General features: G+C 46.5%; 1 protein-coding gene across 4 annotated transcripts in view; it reads right to left on the bottom strand.

Annotated features, from left to right (window-relative positions):
- Window positions 1-933: 933 nt before the first annotated feature.
- The window catches only part of CSTPP1 (centriolar satellite-associated tubulin polyglutamylase complex regulator 1), a 120,965-nt gene continuing 101,745 nt past the window's right edge, over window positions 934-20,153 (bottom strand). For 3 of the 4 annotated variants that reach the window (XM_067557679.1, XM_067557678.1, XM_067557676.1), the window contains exons 4-8: window positions 17,508-17,592; window positions 10,192-10,277; window positions 8,325-8,520; window positions 7,089-7,198; window positions 934-2,278 (exon numbers count right to left, since the gene is read on the bottom strand). In XM_067557679.1, coding sequence (XP_067413780.1) covers window positions 2,028-2,278; window positions 7,089-7,198; window positions 8,325-8,520; window positions 10,192-10,277; window positions 17,508-17,592 — 728 coding nt within the window. In that variant the 3' untranslated portion in view covers window positions 934-2,027. Of the gene's footprint in view, window positions 2,279-3,054; window positions 3,119-7,088; window positions 7,199-8,324; window positions 8,521-10,191; window positions 10,278-17,507; window positions 17,593-20,153 lie in introns of all 4 variants that reach the window. The other variant, XM_067557675.1, reaches the window with a different exon arrangement.

Here is a 20,153-nt window from a genome sequence, read left to right as displayed (position 1 = left end):
GGACTATGCATCTTTTTGTGCTGGCTAAGAATCATGTGTTTAATATATGGAAGGTGTAAGACCCTTAATTATTCAAGCCCTTCCTTGCTTTTAAGTGTGTGCAGTTTATAAATGGTATGGTCGATAAGTAAATTGTTCTCACTCAAGAACTTTACCTGTTTTTTTAAACAAAGTTTTGGTATTCAGAATTATGCTTATCGAGCTCTGTCAGTGCACCCATCCTGTACAGAATATAGAGGAAGACACGGTCCCTCACTAGTCTAGAGCTGACACAGACAGGATAGTCCAGAGACTTTTCATTTCACAGCCAGAGAACTTGGACACCCTCCCATACTTCTGCTTTCCTTGCTCCTTTCATGCTCTCCACACCCCTTGGCTCGTTGATTTCAAGTTTGCAGGTTTCACACTATCACTTTGTGCTGATGCCTTCCTCCACTCAACAAACGCAGTGCAGTGATCTGCATTATCTAATGTGTTTGGGGGTGCTGACTCCTTAGGAGATGACACAACAAAGTGGGAGCCTCCAGATTTAGTATTCACCTTTCACTAAGTGCTTTATTCCCTAGATTGTGCAGTTACTTAAAGACAGGAGTGGTACAGCAGTTTAAATAAAATAAATTACAATACATAAATAATATGCCTCCCATCTCTTTTCAGCTGGGGCTGGTGCAGGGGTACAGGCTGGGAAGCATTTGAGCAAGATTATTTTTATAACAGATTGATCTGGGGCCAAGTCTATCCCCGTGCCATTAAACGGAGCCTGACTTTTGGGCTGCCCAATTTAGCCCCAACCCTCAGGTGAACTGCTCCTGCTGTTTTGCACCTCGCAGACTTTGTGAAGGGGAAGGGAGAAAGATTCCCTGAGAATCAGGTGGAGAGTGAAATCCTGGGAAGGTAACTGGACTGTGGGGCAGACCCAGACAAACTGTGAAATGCCAAACTCAGCTCCACCAGTTTTATCCATGGCAGTGGAGGCCAAACTGCTACAGATCTATAATCTGATTATTCAGAAATAATGCATAAAGGAAGACGGTTCATCCTTATAGGGGCAGAATCCAAATGATGTTGACTCCACTGTTGCTATATTGATGCCTGCACTCACACAACAGACAACTGAGGTTTAATCAAGATCACCACCACCCCTTCTCCCCCGTCTCCCAACACTCCATCCTGTGTAACATAGCAGCTAGGACACTATGTGGGCTGCAAAGTCTGTGGCCAGGGAATTTATATGCTGTGTCATCCTAAACACTGGATTGAAGATAATGGGTTTTTCTCCCTAGATGATGTAATTATAGGGAGGGTGGTCCCAGGGAGACAGGGTCTAAAGAGACCTTAGCGAAGATAATCTAGTACAACAGATGAGCAATACATCTGTAGTAGAACTACCATATGAGTACTACAATGGTGTAGTACTTATTAATTGAAACCTAGGCTCTAACTTTATTTTGGCATCTCTTGGACACTTCCTCTGAGGAGAAAACACAGATGGTGTGGAGAGGACAACAACTTGCTCTTTTGTAAATTTAGGAATGTATGAAACTGCTTCACAGGTGCAGCTCTGCCAGGAATAATTATAGCAGACGCACAAGTGGAGACCAGTTGCTAACCACCAAATTGTCAACACCAGATCTGAGCAGAGTTATACAACAAAACACCAGAAGCCAGTCTACATTAGCACTCCCACTGTTGCTAGCACCTGTCCAGTTGCATTGGTGTGAGATCAACAGTGGGAGAATTTCCTACCATTCTTTGAGTGAGGAAGATTGAATGGAGAGGTCTTCCCAGAGCATACTTCTGCTGGTTTGTCCTATTTGCCAGCAGATGGCAGCATAACTCTACAACTGGAAGTGGCTTCTGTTGTGCCTTTGGATGAGAAATTCCTCTGCTAATTTGGGAATAGGAGAATGGTGGTGTTTTGGCTGGGATACGATTGGTGGGCCTGATAATGGAGAAAAGGGTGGATGTAGCTGCACCTGAGATGCAGGTGCAGAACGGGTGGGATCCATCTTAAGAAGCAATGCCCATCACCTTTCAGCATCTGGGATGAGGTGCTGTTCCCCCACATCCCCATCACTTTGGCGGGAGCCCTGAGGGGGATTAGTTCTCAGAGGAGTCTGTTTCATCAGTGGAGCCATCACTCTCCGTATCCACTTTCTGGCGGTGGTGAGGTTTCCAAGGGGAGCTGATTTTGGGGGAGTTGTGGGTAGGTAGGTTGGCAATGTCCCCACTGGAGCTGGCAGGAGTGGAAATGGAAAGTCCCGAAACCTGAGATAATCTGAAAGAGAAAAGAGGAAACCCCAGGTGGCCTAGTCTGTCATATCCACCGCTCACTTAGCAGCAGGTCTGGGGCAAGCCAAGGACAGAATCACAGATCCAGGGCTGATAACACAGAACTAACCCCATAGCACAGAGGGAGGTGCTTACAGCAGACCAGGGAACACCCTGCAGTGGCAACTGGCAGATGGACCCTGTTTGGGTTTTGATTCTGTCACTCCTGCCTCATGTTTCAGTAGGTCAGCCCCATGCTTTGGGTGTCCCTACATCTCTGACTGCCAGAAGCTGGAACTGGACAGCAGGGGGATGGATCACTCGATAATTGCTCTGTTCTGTTCATTCCCTCTGAAGCATCTGTCACCTGCCACTGTTGGAAGACAGGATACTGAGCTAGATGGACCATTGGTCTGACCCAGTATGGCCTTTCTTAGGTTCCTCTCCCCAAGTCATAGCCTCTGCTTCTCCAACAGTCCTGCTGTTTTCACCATCGCATGAGACTTGAGCCTCCACAATAAAAGATTCTCTGCTGCCTCCATGTCTCCCTGGAGACAGCTCTCTTCTCTCTGTTTGATGATGACCATCTCAAGGATTTTGTCTGCTACACCTAGGAACACGCCACAAAAGGGCCTTTGCTACCCAGGCTGAAGGGCTGCCTCATCAACAGCTCCATTGTCTTAGGGCTGGGTGAGAGAAAAGGGGATAGCTCCCAACCCCAGGTTCCCATCATGCTGCTTTGGATCTGTCACCTTCCTTCCCACCGTGGACAACTGCACTTACAATTTCTCCAGTTCCTGATCCATGGATGGATCGAGAAGTAGATCTCCTTTATCTGGCAGAGCCCCTGGAAAACAGCAGCGAGAAAATGCTCAATGCAGCACTTGACCATGTGGAAACAGGCTCCACACACAATAGAGCTCAAGGACTCTATGCCAGAGAGCTATTCAGTATCAGATCTACAAAGGAGAGAAGGCCCTCGGTTCCACCTTGTCTATAGTTGTATACTGAGGGGCTACAAAAAGGCAAAGAATGGAGAGGACCAGGCTCTACATCCCTTATCTGGGTTGTTCAGTGACAGCCCAGCTCAGACTGAATGTAAGGCACTGTCTGCACTAAAGCATAGGAATTTTTGTGACCTGTGCATGGCACACTCTGCTGATGCTGCACAGCAGTGTTTTTCACAGTACAGCCATGTGTCAATTATGTTTGCACATCCACACGCATCAGTCTATCTGACTGTACAGGTATCAGAGCATTTTGAGAAAATCTAGACAGCTATACCATAGTACTACAGCAGGGGGCAGAACACCCAGAGGACATGCAGAGAGAGCAGTACTACCAACACATGGGGCAATGCTCTCTGGTTATCCTACCACATACAGAGCTGAAGAAAAGCAGACCAGCCAAATAGGTTATATGGGCATGTTTAGGGGGTCCCATCCACTCTGCAAAATAATAGTAAAAGGGTCTGGTTACAGGGAGGTAACCATGTGCCATCCTAGGCCACTGCCAAATGCAGCACACGGTTAGCAGCTATGGTTACTATCCAAGCATTAATCTCATGATGCTGTGTGGGCACAAACCAGCTTTAGAGCAAAGTGTGCCACTGAATGGTTACACATTCAATTAGCAGTTACAGCATACAGACGGCTGATGCTGAGACTCAGAAATTTGGGGCTAGGAGAGCAGACTGAAGCATCTGGGGACCCACATCAGTGCCACCTGCTCTGCTCGTGACAACGCTGAGCTCAGGCCTGCGACTGAACCATTCTGCACCCTAGACAGCACCTCTTCTGTATTCCCAGGGACAGGAAGGCAGTCGGGCCTAATCCTGGGTTTCTGAGGTCTGAGGCAGTGAAGATAAGTGGAGACTGCCAGGGTGAGAGCGGTATATGCCCAGTCGGGTGAGTCAGAGATCATTTCCCACATTTTCACTGTAAGATCAGGTATTGACTAGGGCATGTTACCTGGGGCTTGTATGTCCCTATTCAGGCTGAGGAATGTGCAGTGAGTTCAGGTGACTGTGCTTGTTGAAGCTGCAGGGTTCACTCTGAGTTACACTGGCAAGGAGAGCAGGAGCCTGTTAGGCAGTCCTTTCCATCTAAACCTGTGGTTAACTGCCCCCCCATACAGAGATCCAGGAAGGGTGTGGCCAAGCCAACACAAAGAGGATGGGAACTGCCTCGCCCTGGCCAGAAGAATGCCATGACAAAACCCCAGGTATGACCAAGGCTTCAGCACAATTGCAAAGCTCAACCAATGGCTCAGTGGGGAGTGCTCTGCTGTGCTGGAAATCTAGAAGGCAGCCACAGTCAGTGTCTTTGGTGTAAGTGCTTTATACTGCCATGTGGGAGACCTGGATTTGGTTCATGGCCTTGGTCTCTTGTTCCTCAGGCAGGTAGGGCCTGGGGATTCATGCACTCCTATATAGGAGATTTGACAGAGGCACTCAGCTACTGCAGTGATGGACATCAAATAAGAACCTACTCTGACAGAAAGCTGACCTTCAACTTATTTCAGTTTTGGGGCTCCCCCAATCACCCGAGAAGCCAGATGCTCTAGTGCGCTTGTTACCATGACAGAGAAGTCCACAAGCTGAACAGAGTGCTCCAGCCTGCTCCCTGCCATGAGCTCAATTAGAAGAATAATTCAGATAAAGCCTGGGTTTGTTTCTGCATTTGCAGAACATGCAGAGAGGTCTCTGGGGCACTTGAATTACTTGGGAGAGTTGCTAAATAACACTCAAAGGATTCGTGAATCAATATTGACACTGGAGTTAGGCTGCAGATTCCAATCTGCCTGACAAACTCATCAACGGTGCCCCACCCAGAACAAACCACTCTAATCCCCATCTCTATTCTACTAGCAGGGCAGCTGGCTTCGCAAGGCTCCACTCAGACTAGAGAACACAGGGCCCTGATTGAAAGCTCCTTTGCCTCTGAAGCTCTCGCCTGTAACTACCCTTGCTGCAGGGCACTGGGGAGCCTATGATCCCCTGCAGACCAAAGACTATTCAAATCATCCTGCAAGAAAGCTTAAAAGACAGTAGGAGAAGAATCCTTCTTTCTTGCCAAAATGCTTGCACCTGTTAGACTTGCGGCTACTGCCCCTCCCATGAGGGGCCTCAGCAGGAGGCTGGCAGGAGGCCAGGCCCAGGCCCACATTAATGGAAAGGAAAACCCACACACTTTGAACATGGTACAATGGAAGCTGTGGGCAGGACTTTCTCAGCCCATCTGGTTTTTTTCCACCTTATTGGAAGTGGATTTCATAGAGCTAGGGAAAAAAAGCCTAGCTTGGTGCAATCCAGGCATCATCTTCTCCAGTGAATACACTGTTTTCTAAGCCTGTTTGCAGAGGGGATTGCTGGGTTGTATTCATGTCCCTTTGATATATAATCTCTGTGTTGCTGGGTAAACAGCCCTGCCCCAGAGGAGTATTCACAGCTCAGAAATGGTCTGCAGAGGGTGGAGACTCAGTCAGGGAGAGGACAATTCTGCTCTGCCAAGACACACACCTGTGCAAAGGAGCAGGCGCTTCAGGCAGGGACAGCTTACCACAAAGGTTCTTCTTTGAAGTATGCGGACTACTGGAGACTCAGGCCTGGAACTAGAGGGAGAAACTGTCCAATAGGATGGAAGTCCTGTTGGTTGGATCTTAACATGTGCAGGCTAAGAGGTCAGAGCCCCGGGCTCCAGATATTCCTCCTAGGCCCTGAGACAGCCTTGAAGGATTCAGCCCTGCTAAACTCAGTCAACAACTGAGTTCTCTGCTTGCTTTTGCAGGAAGGGAAGGGTGAGCACAAGCAGGTCTTTATTCTGTGGTCTGCATGGAATAAAGGGTTTGAAGTGTGAAAATGAGGCACAGCCTTTGGACTCCTGGCAAGGGGCCAGTGCAGCACTCCAGTTCTCCTGCTCTTGGATAACACTGACCTGTGCAACAGAGGAATGGGACCGAACTGTGAGGGCCCATGTGCTCTGCATCAATCTGGGCCGACATTTTACAGCCAGCCCTCTGGGTTCCAAGGCAGTCTGGTACAGAATTCTGCAGCAGCTTCAAGTTTATTCACAATGGGAGGATGTGACCACATTAAATATGACCCTGACTAATCCAACCAGCTCAGTTTTCCTGGTGCCTTTTTCTGATATTAAATACCACTGACCCCAGATTTTCAATATGCCACAGGTTTTTGTGCTGACAACATATAACTGCCTTGGAGGGGTTATTTGGGAAAGCTGGAGGCTTAGGCAGTTGAGATCAGAGGCAATTGGGAAGGTCTGGGAGGAGTTCAGTGTTTGGCCCCAAGCAGGTATTGGGGATGGAGATGCATTTCCTTCTTCCTTTTCACTTGTAGCCAAAGACAGAGGTCACTTAACATTTGGGGACTTGAACTCAGTTCCCCGCCATAGCAACTTCTGAGAGCAATCAGCTGTCTTACTTGCCCCCGACACAATACCTGCTCCTTCCAACATTAATGGATAAACACATTAAATTAGATGGATATTTCTGTTAAAACGAACAGCAAATAAACAGTGAACAATATTGCTGTCATAGGTGTCAGAATCAACACCTCAGATCTCACTACCTCCCTAGACCTATTGTTTCAGGCATTCTGCAGACTCAGACAAATACTGCTGCATTGGACTATGTTTTCATTTGTTTCATAAGGTTTCATTTGTGACAATAAGGGAGGGAGACCTTTATTTTCAATGACAGTTTAAAATCTGCTGCATGATTCTAGAGCGAATTCCACAAAAATGTAGAATGAGGAAAAACCTAGGGCCATATCCGCAGGGCTCTCTTCCTCCCCTTACCTATAGCTCTGTTGATCCCATGATGCTTTGCAAGAGCCATAAGGAAGCCATAGAAGGTCAGTCTCTGTACACTGCTCAGCACCTCTTTGACAAGGGCAGATGGGGGGCAGCTAGATGGAGAAGAAGAAAGAGAAAAATGAAACCTGGCACAAATCACAGATCATCATCATCCTTCTAACTCCCTGATGTCTAACCCACCCTGAAGCAGGCCTATCTGTGCTCCCTGAATGTGTTCTCCTGGAATGGACTGGAGGAAGTAAACCTGCTTCCTACCTGTTGCCCTTTTGCTAAGCAAGACCATCAAGCTAGGGTAGATCCCCAAAAGAGCCATAATTGCCTCCAGTCTAGGGCAAGGAGAAAGCCTTCTAGCAGGGCACATTCCACCTACCTTGACATGTAGGAACCTGAGCAGATGAGGCTACAGAAATCTGTATCTGTAAGGCCTGGTGTTCTTCTGTGCTGTGCTGAAGGAAGGATAGCTTTGTTGATTGGGCACCGGACTTTGACTCTGGTGATCTAGGATTCTGTTACCGGCTCTAATAGACTCCCTTGGACAAGTCACTTTTTTTTCCGTGCCTGAATTCCTTATATCAGTACAATGGAGGTAATGATAGTCCCAAACTCCTGGGGTTGTTGTGAGAATAATTTCATTAATATCTGTGGGTGCTCAGATACCAAGACAATGGGTACCATTACTTTCCATAATTAAAGCATCCTTCTAACAGGCATCTTTGTGAGACCTGGCCCCTCCCTGTCATGCCTTTTGCTTCCCCATGAGTTGCCTGGTGTTATACTGTACAGTGCATCTTAGTGACTAGCTACTGAAACTATACAAACCTCTACAAACTACACTGATGATAAGAGGCCTTTCCTACCACTCCCACATCCAGGAAGCCAATAGTGTTTTGGTCATTCCCTTTTGTGAACACACTTTACCTGCTGAGCTTTTCCCATAGGCAAAGAGGTCTGGGCAGAAGGACAATCTCCAGAGGAAAGCATAGCCACATTGGGTATCATTTAACTCGAGGATCAACTAAACCCCCTCAATTCTTCTGTCTGTGAAATAATTTCTCTTTCTTTGTTAGGACTGTTACACAGAGTTCTTTTCCATCACACCCATTCAAGGAGGCTTACAGGGTTCCACAGCTGATCCAAAGCCCTGTAGTTCCTCAGAGCTCCACCCTTCCTAAGACAGTCTTCCAGGTACTGGCTGTGAGTCTGCCCCCCACTCCTTACCTGTATTTTGACCTATCACACAGGGACTCTAGGCACTGGTAGAACAGCGATGCCTCCACCCCATCAAGTGGGCTGCACTCACTCGGAGCCTGGCGTGAACGGTGCTGCCCAGAGGATGATGTTGGCACAATCACAGTGTTCGGATTCTTACCAGTCAACAGATCTTGATAAATGGCAGCAATACTCTCCAGGAACTCTGTGAAGCCAGAGGATGGCTTAGCACTCAGGGCTATGATAGGGATTGACAATTAGAGCATTCACCTGATCTACCAGGTTCCGGCCAGAGCTGGAACTAAACTGTCATTTCCTGCTTCTGCAGTTATATGTCAGACCAATATGACATGAACACATACACCACTGAGGCATCCTGCCTGTTTACATCACATACCATACGGGCCCATGTGCTGCACATAGGCATAAAAACTTCCATATAAACTGCTAGCTTGCAGAGCTGCAAGGGAAGGTACCCCAAGTTACTGCAGGTACGCACTCACTCTAATGTGATTCATCTAAGAGGGAAAGGAAGCTACACATGGGTAAAAAATTAGGGTGTGGGGGCTAAAGTTAATGCAACCCTATCAGCTTAGTTTCTAAACCACAAAAATCTCCCCTCTCCTTCCATTTCCACTGAATGAAACATCACCCAAGTTAGGAACTGAATGTTTGGAATTGCAGTAGGTGCTATGGGAGTGGGTTAACCAGGCTCCAGTCTGCATCCCAGCCTGCCTCAGCACTGCTCCAAAGTAAATACAACATGGGACCTAAAAGAAAGGCCAGGACAGGCCAGAGCTAGAGCTGGCAGAAAGTGCTTTCCTCAGGCTCCCAGTACTTGCCCACTGTTTACTGCAAGAGTCTAATTTTAAACAAGTTTGTTTATGGATGTGGTCAGGAGTTTACAAATCTAGATTCCACTTGGATTGATTTGCATGTGTGTGGGTTGGTGGGAGAGTGCGTGTGTACAGTGTGCATGTGCGAACAGAAATGGGGTGGTGTGTTTTGTGTGTGTATATGGGAGAGGGAATGTGTATGTAGTGCATGTGTGAATGAGAATGATATCATATGAGTGGGGAGGCAATGGAGTGACCTCTGAGGCTGTGCTGAGATATTCTATAGCTCACTGTGGAAATATCTGCTGTAACAAGGAAAGTTTTCCCAACCATATGCCATTTCCCAGACTTTTCCCATCCCAAGCTCAGGGCAATCCAAACCTGGTTCAGTCTGCCCCTCACAAAACTAGTAACCTGAGCTGCTTCACCTTGATGATGTGGTCATGGATAATGCTGGGATCCACAGAGGGGATTCACAGCAGGACAGACCTCATCAGTAAGTATGCAGAGAAGAAGTCTTGAGAAAGGCAAATGTTTGTACTATGGACTGGGGCTGAATCTAACTGCACAGCTAGGAATACAGGAATTGTCATGCTGCATCAGACTAGCAGCAGGCCGTCTAGTTCAGTATTCTGTCTCCAGCAGGGGCCAGTACCAGCTACTTCAGAAGAAGAACCCCTGCAATAGGCAGTTATAGGAAAATCTGTCCCCTAAGCCCCAATAGTTAGAAGCTGACATATGGCCCAAGGCTTGACAATTTATCTCTCTCATAAGGCTCTTTTAAATATATACATATTTACCATTATAACTCAGCATATTCTCTCCACATAAATGTCTAATTTCCTTTTGAATCCTGCCAACCTCCTGACTTCAGTGGTTTTCTGTGTCAGTGAGTTCCACAGACTGTGTGTTTTGAGTGAAAAATATTTTATTAGTTTTGAAAGAGTGCAAGAGGCACTTGGGGGCTCAGAAGCTGCATCAGAAAGAGACAAGCTAGAATAGATGGTGGAGGCACCAGCTTCCCAGAAGACTGGACTCACCTGAGTAGTAAAATTGTATCTGGAAGGCAAAGAGGAAATCAGAAAAAGACATCAAGCAATCCATGGCGTCATCCATGAGCACAATCCTGGGAGCAAGAGGAGGAGAGAGAGCTCAGCAAACACAAGGAGACAGCAGTCTGCTACCAACTCCTTTTCCTTAGAATAGGACAGAAAGTTCTGACCTTGGAAGAGAGTGGTCACTCAAGGGGCCCTATAAAACCCTGGACCTAGTGGGAAGAATCCCCTCAAGGGGAGTTGGGAACTCCCAGATCTGTGTGTGTGAGTCACATGAAAGGATGTGGAAATCCTCAGATGCTGCAGAGATGTCAGATGAGGAAAATTTGGTAACCCAGATTGAGGGGAAGGCCGTGTATTATATTTAGTAGCTCAGCCTCAGTGATAATGTGAACAGGGACTTTATCTCACAGAGCAGAATGAATACCAAGCAGCAATTGATTCAAATTGCATAACAGTACTATGGACATGGTGGAATGCACCTTGGCAACCACACGGTTTATAAAAATTGCAGGCCTGATTCTGATCTGAAACTAGTGTAAATCAGGAGTAACTGAACTAAGGACAATGAAATTACACTGGTGTAAAATTGGTGTAAGTGAAAGGAGCATCAGGCCCTGCATGTGTAAAGGAGTACTCCAAATTAGGCCATTTTCCATCTCATGGTAAACATGACAAGGATGAGTGACTCCCACTCCCAGGTCAAGCAAATCCCATTTCAGTAAAAAGGGAAATAGCATGAGGCACCTGGCACAAGCAGCCTCCTAACTGCACTGTGTGAAAACCTCCCTCCCTTCCTCATGCATTGGGGTGTTTCTCTCTGCATGTTGTCATGACAGGCCTTGTGGAGACTGAACTCCTCTTTAGGTAGGGACAATGTCTTCATTCTTTCTGTAAAGCCAGGCACAGCTATGGAGCTATATATATCACATGTTGAACCACGCATCATAAAAACAGGTAATATCAGCCAAGGCCATGGAGGCTGTAAGGATGAGGCTGAGGTGGCAGCAAAGTCAACTCCTTTTAGGGATACCTCCATTCTGGGGGAACCTCTGGACTCCAGAGTCATGCAAGAATAAAGGCAGCAGGGGCTCAGAGGTGAAACCCCAGGAACAATACTCAGACCACTAGTGCTATGGGAAGAGGAAGAGGCCAGAGGCTGAAGGGGGGAAGGTAGAGGTTGGGGTCTGACAAAGGAAAAGGAGGGAAACCTAAGCTGCAATACCCAGGTAGGCCTGGGAGCCCTCTAAGGGTGCTAAGGGGCTCTGGTGTTTATGGGCAAGTTCATGGAAGAGGCTCTAGGAAGCTGTGTGAGAGGCTGAGTTCAACAAGCTATAGGACCCATCTGTGCAAGAGGCTTCCCTCCCTGCCACTCGGACCAGCTCATTCACTGTGGCATAACAAGCACGCAGAGCAGCTTGAATTAATTACCTCAAAGAAGAAGCACTGGGGCTAAGAGGGCCCCAGGAGAAAAGCCACTGTTTCAAACAAAACCCTTTGAAGACGTCAGAGTGCTTCTGATTTATTTATTATATCCTAGAAACCTCCTCCCATCCAGAGCAGCAGCAGCTTCAGTTCTTAATTCTCACTAATAAGCATGTTCCTGAGATTGTCAGTGCCCACATCAAGGAGATGGCTTTGAAGCTGGCAATCAGAGCATCTTCATCTCCCAGGCAATGCAGCTCAGCCACTGGCATTTCAAACCACTCTTCAAGCACTGGAAATGCTAAAGGCCACATCACAGAAGTGGGACTCCCTCCCTTCACATCATGGTCTCCTCACCAGACACCCTAAATGCCCAGACTCCATAGCTTTTGCCAATACAATTCTCCTTCCTGGGGAAGCACAAGGGGAGCAATGGTAGGAGTATGCTATGCACCTTTTCTGTGGAGAGGGGATATTATATAACTTCTGTGACATCCAACTCATTTCACTTGTGAAATCTAAAGCTGCAGTGTCAGTGCCTTAGCCCGTGCAGCAGCAAGACTCTCTCCCCCACTAACAGAAGAGCAGCAGGGAGTTGGTATTAGTTTGGGAATTTGCTAAGATGTGTGTAGCTGTTAAATAAGGACAAAAAGCCAAGATAGAGAATTCTGCTGCCTGAATCTGAAAGGGGAAGTGTCTAACTGGAAGCAGGTGCACTCTGGTGCCAGGTTACTGACTCCAGTTGGCCATGGTATCTGCACTCCAGAGAGATTGAGAAATGTGTAAATCCAACACAATCACTCTAGCGGAGAGTGCATGCAGCTCTGCCATATCCACAAACAACCAGCTGACGACACAGCCAGGAAGATGGGAAAGCACCATATCCAACATTTCTGCGCATCTCACTGAAAGTGTTTGGTGAGAGCAGAATCCCAGCCACAAAGAGTCTGCAATCCAGGCAGCATGGCCTGAATTTAGGCCAAGGCTGACAGTCTGAAAAGGGACTCACAGGAGCCCTGTTGGGCACTATTTTATTCCCTCTTTCCTGTTGTCTGAATTAGACTGTAAACTTTTCAGGGCAGGGAGGTCTTTTTACATGTATGGGTAGTACTTTGCACTCAGGCCCAGATCCTCAGATGTTAGATGCCTCATTCCAATTGATTTCTATGGAAGTTAGAAACCTAAATAGCTTTGTGGAACTGGCCCTCAGTGAATAATAATAACCATAACAATGAAGATCAAGGGAACAAACACTTTGGAAAGGGATGAAGAAAAGTGCCTCCAACTGAGGGGCCCTGAGATGGGTGTACTAGCCCATCAAGGTTCCAGTGGGTTTGTTGGGTAGGAAAGCCTTGTTACTCTGCCAGTGAAGGAACCTTCTGACCTGCTGACTATGGCTAGGATCTCAGAAGCCCAGTCCAGCCAGAGTCCCCAGGAAGGGCTCTAGCCCAGACTAGTGGGAAGGAGGATTCCTCTCAGTTTTGACTGTGCACTTATCATTGCTGCTATTAAAGACTAACAGGCACGATAGGTTGGTCTACACCGCAGGGTAAGCTCAGGGTTCAAACTCAGGCTCATGCCTAACACCCCTTCCATCTACACAAAATTGTGCTAACCCAGGGCTTGGACCCAGCATTCCAAGACCTCATGGGAGTAGAGGGTCTGAGCCTGAGTCAAGCTGGGACCCAGGATTCAAGTGCTACTGCTTTGCAGTGTAAATGCAGCCCCACTGGACTCGTGCTCTGGCAGACCGCCTAAAGTATCACAAAATCCCGATTTTGGCCAGATTTTCTTTGTCCTCTAGACAGTCAAGTTTGGTGGACAGTCAAGATTTCCTACATTGCACCACAAACAATGGGCTAAAGTAGCCATATTTTGGAAGGGTACTAGGAACTCAAAGGGCATTGATATAGCTGTGCCACTGCACTGTGTCTGGTGAAGACGCTCTATGCTGATAGGAGAGAGTTCTCCCATTGGCATAATAAAACCACCTCTGGAAACGGCAGAAGTTATGTCGGCAGGAGAAGCTCTCCTGCTGACATAGCACTGTGCACATGAGTGCTTATATTCAGTGTAACTTATGTCGTTTGGGGAAATGATTTATTCATACCCCTGAGTGACATAAGTTATGCTGACATAAACTGTAGTGTAGACATAGTCTAAGATACGGGTGGTTGGACTCGGGTCTGAATAATGCAGTGTAGACGCTGGAACCCCAGGTTGGTGGACCCAGCGTTCAACAATTCCTAACCTGTGGTTCAAATGAATGTAGACACTCAAGTCCTAAGTTAACAAACCCAGGGTCTGCTAACTTGAGTTCTACTAACCCTGGACTCACACTGCAGTGTACACATACCAACTTTTTCTAAGGCAGAGAGGGCTTGGGTCTCCTGAGGTTAGGTTTGCTTTCTGCTGATAAGAATTTAAAATAAATAGTGCATCCTAAAATATAAAAACAACAATAAAAATAGCCTTTTTTCAAAATTAAGCATAAGATCTGGTATCTCTGTTTTGAGAGGGGAAGTGTGGGCTCAGATACAATCCTTGGCTCACAGTCTCAAACCTGAAAATCCCTCTCCTTCACACCCTTCTCCAAGTCAAAGACTCTGCAAACTAGACAACACCTCTGAAGATGAAACCCTTCAACTTCCCTGTGGCTAATGCCCTGATGAGCATTAGGGCATCTAAGGCAACTGACTAAGGTATGTAGCCACTAGTCTGGTTTCTCCTTGGATGTGCCAGAGGCACTTGTACTGCACCTAGAACAGAGAAGCTGCATTCCCTGTGTTTTGATGCCAATAAAACCTGTATTGTTGATGCCTCTGTTCTTCTGCCCTGACTTTTCCTGATCTCTTTCCCTTCCAGTGTTTGTTATCAGTGCATAGCAACAGCTCCTGGAAGAGCGGAGTGTACAGTGTCGTGAGATCACAGCTAAACAGCTGTGAGACTACCACAAGGGATAGTCTCTTACTAACTGCCTGTGATTTCAGTCCCCAGCTTTATTAGTGAGTGTTGCTGCTGCCACCACCACTGCTATATCCACTCCTCTTCTCAAAGCAAAGCAATCACAGAGCTGTCTGAGTGCTCAGACTGGGAATGGGGCCAGTCTCATAGGTCTGTATGTGACACCTGCACCCTGCATGGAATCAGTCAAATGGGATAGGAGAAATAACTACATTGACATTTGAATGCAGTGTAGTTGTAGATGTGTGGGTCCCAGAATATTAGAGAGACATGGTGGGTGAGGTAGTATTTTTTATTGGACTAACTGCTGTTGGTGAGAGAGACAAGCTTATTTAGCAGTGACACTCTGAATAAGGCCTGGTCTACACTGGCCACAGATTTTGGCGGCAGTCTACGGGAGATACACAAGCTATGTACAGTAACTTGCGTATCTCCCATCGACTTCCTAATGTCTACTTACTGCAGTGTCTCCACTGTGCTGTGCCGATGGGAAATGCCCTCCTGTCGATGCAGTGCTATGCTTCTTGCCAGGGTGGATTAACAGAGTTGACTTCTGGGTTCGATTGAGAGTCTTTACTGCTGCTCAATCGAATCCGGAAAATTGATCCTGCTCTGCTGGCGGTGTCGCCGGCAGTGTAGACATACCCTCAGTTTCTGAGACCTGAAGAAGAGCTCTGTGTAAGCGCAATAGCTTGTCTCTCACTAACAGAAGTTGATCCAATAAAAGATTTTACCTCATCCACCTTGTCCTATTGAAATTTGTCTTTTTTAATCATGGAAGCTAAAGGGGATAGTGGGTAGAGAGACGTAACTAGAGGAGAATTTAGACAGTGACAAAAAAGAAGGGACAGAGGGATGCAGATAGGGAGGAAAGAAGAAGTTAGTTTTAGATTTAAAACAAGTTTTATTACCCTCACTTAACTAGATTAGTGTGTAACAACAAAATAATATTAATGTGTGTGTTTGTAGTTCTCTAGCCAGGCAGGAAGTGAGGTCATCCCCACCTGAGCCTGGGTGCGTCAGACAGAGATCTCATTTCTCTTGCACACTTGTTCCAAAACCCCAGCCTGCCTGTCTCTAAAACACACACAAACGCACAACAGTGCAGTTGTGGGAAGCCTGCCCCTGAATGGGGCCTCTAGTTTACAATGGCCTTGCGGATTAAATTCCTTTTTGCAAACACACCAAAATCTCCCTTTTATGCCCTGTCCCAAATTCCTGCTTAGCTCAGCTGGAACCTGTATAATACAGGCCCATGCACAGGACAGTGCTTTTGCACCTCCATGAAAGGCAGCAGAATGTCCTTGCTCAAAGTTTAGCATTCCGTCTTGGTCTAATGCTGGAGGCCAGGGACCTATGTTAATAAGCTAGAGGGAGCAGTGCTGCTCTACCTCTAGTTTTACCTGGACTTAACACAGCATTACCTGCAGTTCAATTGTGACAGCAGCATCATGGGAGCCAGGGAGGCACACAAAAGAGCCCAGCAGTATGGAAATGCTGGCAGATAGAATTACATGATTCTTGCTCACTCTCTCTCTCTTTTTTGAATATATATTTTTCATGGCGATATGCTGGTGAAGGTGCTAGACTGATACATAGAGATTGAACATCTCTTCATCCACCGAGCAGGAACAACACAGGCTAGGGTGACCATACATCCCATTTTGGCGAGGGCAGTCCCTTTTTAAGCCGTGTCCCAGTCGTCCCGGCTTTTTTGGTGAATGTTGGCATTGATCAGTTGGCAAGAGCAAACAGGACAAATGCCACTTTTGTCAAAAAAGTAGGGTGCGAAAGAACATGTGGGGCAGGGGCCAGCAGTGATGGGGGTCGGGGCTCAAGCGAGTGGCTGGGACCAGCATCATGCAGGGGTTCAGGTGAGCAGCCCAGGCTAGCCCCACGTGGTGTCCTGTTTTTCCTTTGGGAAATATGGTCACCCTAACACAGGCAGCAGCCAGTGTCCTGCCAGTGTGCTTATAATCTGACCTGGAAGGGCTGGGAAGAGAATTCAGTCTCCCTGACCTCTCCTCTGTGACCGCCAACAAAGAGACCATTTCTCTCTTTGATCTTATTGTTGACATGTAGATATGCTCACTGGGACTGAACGCCCCTGCTTCTTTTCAACTACTGGCCATCTTTGCCATCAGATGTTAATAAACCAACCATTTGGGCTGGACTAAAACTAGTGACTGAGAGATGGAAGGCTCCATATCACATTGTCAATGTCCTGAGCTATCTTTCCTCTTTAAATCTTGTCTAGGCTAGGAAAATAAATTGTTTTAAAACAGATTGCCTAACATGTTTCTAACTAACATGATTTTAATCACTATTGCAGAGAAGGTCTAACATCTTTAAAATGTGTAGCTGGTTGTGATCAACCTTAGGTGGGGCAGAAACACATTTTAAACATCATCTAGAATAGAACTGAAATTGTGTTAGTTAAAAACGTGTTAGCTACCACTGCTTTATACACAACTTATTTTCTGAGTCTAGACAAAGCAACTGACTGCAATGTTGATATATTAGCATCATGCTGGTATATCATTCCCAATACTGTATATCATAATAGACCACTTCTTATTTGCAAAGGAAAGCCCCCCTTCTTAACCCCACATCTTCATGCCTCTCTGCCCTAAAATCATTCCGGCCTTATATCTCAGGATATGTCTACACTGCAGCTGGAGGTGTAATTTCATGCACTAGTTTAGATAGAACAAGTGTGCTAAAAATAGCAGTGTAGCTGTGGTGGCCTGGGCTATCTAGTGTGCTTCTAGTTGAGCTGGAAATTATACCTCCAGCCGGAGTGTAGACATACTCTAAATGTCTTCATTCACATTTTAACCCTTTCAGCACCAGGGACTAAAGTCAGTGTAGGGCTGATCTACCTTTCGAGAGAGGAATGAATGAAGACCCACCTTGCTGCCTTCTGAGTAAGTTCCATTGGGAAGTCAGGGCAGAGCAGCTGCAGCAGACAGTGGTACTCCTTCGCTGTCAGCAAATCTGCAGCAGAAACAGACAGGAGAGCATCAGAATCTTTTTTGAGGTTGTTCCTTCCCCTCCCTCTCTCCCTACCCAGGCAATAGGTCTGCTCTTATTCTCTTCAGGAGTTAGGGTTGGTACGGCTGGTATTAAGATCAGAACTGCCATTTTATTTGGAGAGATGCCTTTCAGATGGAGATTCCAGCAAAGCAGGCAGTCAGGAAGAGGCATGGCAAAAGGAGAGAGCTACTGAAGAGAATCCAGCAGACAGAACTGGTAACAGGTAGTGACCCAGGGTGAAAAAATGGTAATAAAGCAGGGGAAGCTCAAGTGTCATCCCAAGTTCATTTAACTTGTGTATAGCTATCGGAAAACAGGACCATTTCAAAGCTGCTTAAATTTGCTGAAATTCACTGGCATGGCAACATTCACCACAACATGCCTGGAAACCATCCACAGAACATCTGGCAGCAGTAACAAAGGTAAACAAGGTCTTGGGTTGCAGATGGAGGGCTATGGAGTATAAACCCACAGACATTATTATTTTGGCATCCAATAATGCAGCTGGATAGCTTCTTTTGGAATAGTGTGTACAAATCTGGTCACTGTATTATAGGAAGCACAGAACAAAGATCCAAAATATACAAGAAGGGCAACCAAATGACTCATGTTTTAGGGAACTGCTTTGAGAGAGACTGGTCAAAAATGGCCTCTGTGGTTCAGCAGCAGGAGATTGAGAGAGGTGAATCTCAGGGAGGTTTATAGGATCCCAAGGGAATGGAAACAGTGATGTCAAAAAGCTCTACATGATTGTATGTTCACAGTCCAAAAGGCTGTGGACTTAAGTTAAGGCGAGGACTAGCTGAACAACAGCAATTTTGCAGCATTTCTACTTACAGAAGTATGCAAAGTATGGAAGAAAGAGCCAGTGGTAGAATTAGAGCCAAGCAGCAGTCAGGAAGGGAATCCAAAGGGCAAAGACTTCAGCACTGTAGTATAGGGCTTGGGCTCTTTACCACAGTTAGCTGTTAGCCTTCCTTAGCTCACAAAACTTGTGAACCAAATATTCAACTGATGAACTTTCTAATAAATGGCCTCTTCCTTGTCCCTAGTGATGGCCCCAAGCTCCCGTATCAAAGGCTCCAGAAAGTCTGACAGCATCACAAGAGCAAGAGAGACAAAGGGAAAATATTGCCAATTCACTGGACATCAAAGAGGCAGATGTGGTTCACTGTAGTGCCTCAGGCAGCTGAATAGATATTTTCCTATGTTCAAGAATGACTAAAGACACATTTCTAGGGGACTCTCAGCAAAATCAGATCCCAGCATTTTTTCTTAGCACCCCTTACTGGGCTCGGGGGATTGTCCTAACTGGTCTCCCATTTTTCTTCTCAATTTAAGAATCTCTTTTTTGCTGAGAAAGCTGACTGATGCCATCAAAATTCCTCTGCTTCCACTATTGAGCGTCACTAGAGAGTCATGTTAAGTGCTGAATTTTCCCAGGCAAATCATGCGGTGCTCCCAGGGTGTACAGTCCTTCCTGTGTAGCATCCCAGAGAGGGCACCAGCTTCAGCTTCCTTCCACAAAGCAGCTCCTCTAGGTAGAGACACTTTCCATCTGTGACTGGGAGGGCCAGCTCCACAATCAGAGGTTTGCTGTGAGCCAAGAAAGGCAGCCGTTTGCTACCCTGGGATTGTGATACAGTTGTGAAGCTCAATGAAGCTATGACAGCACAGTGATATATATGTGAGAGTCTCTCTGTTCCCAATAGTACTAGGAATGCTGAGCTGAATGTAATGTATTCCTGGGGAATTGCTGTAGCCCATGCAGTTTGGGAAAGTGAGGAAGATGGCTGTGACTGCTTTTGTATAACCTGGATATACCCTACAGCAATTCCATAGGCTCCATTTGCAGCCCCAAGCCAGACACTGCTTGGTTCTTCAGTGAGAGAGTATTTCCGTGTGCAGGTTAATTGTAGCATTCAGTGGAATGGTTTGGATTTTCTACTGCTGTATTAGCCAATCAGCTCCATGAACTTCATCATGGAGGCAGTTCATGAGAATTGAGCATTTTCACAAAAGAATGTTGTTTGGAAAGATACCAGTTACTGGAGGGCATATTGCTTCCCTGCCCCTTCAGATCAGATCCAGCTCATTGCCTGTGTTCTGCGAACCACGACAGGGGGGCAAATTCTCAGCTGTTCCACTGACTTCACCGGAGCTGCATCCATTTACACCAGCAGAGAACTTGGCCGAAGGTTCACCAAGGCTTCATAAGATAATTTCCAGTAGGCTCAGCATACATGGCAGGGTGCAGGGAACCAAAGAAGTTAGATGTGGAAACATCTACTTCATCCTCCTTCCTAAGGGACCAGGCCAGGACTGGTTTCTAGAGTCTATTCCTAAGGACTTTCTCAGTCTAGTTTTAAATGACTCTGCTGAAGGAGTTCCCGCCCCTCCTCTGGAAATAATATTTCACAATCTAAATAGATTGCACTATCAGGAAGCTTTACCTGATATTCAACCTGAATTTTCCTTCACAGTTTCAAATTAATCTCATTTACACCCTTTTCTACCACTCT

This window comes from Emydura macquarii, unplaced genomic scaffold (assembly GCF_026122565.2).
Source record: "Emydura macquarii macquarii isolate MOO-44397 ecotype Brisbane River unplaced genomic scaffold, CSIRO-AGI_Emac_v2 contig_1876, whole genome shotgun sequence".
NCBI lineage: Eukaryota > Metazoa > Chordata > Testudines > Chelidae > Emydura > Emydura macquarii.
Note: the sequence above shows the minus strand (reverse complement) of the source record. Positions and strands in the feature narration are given on the sequence as shown.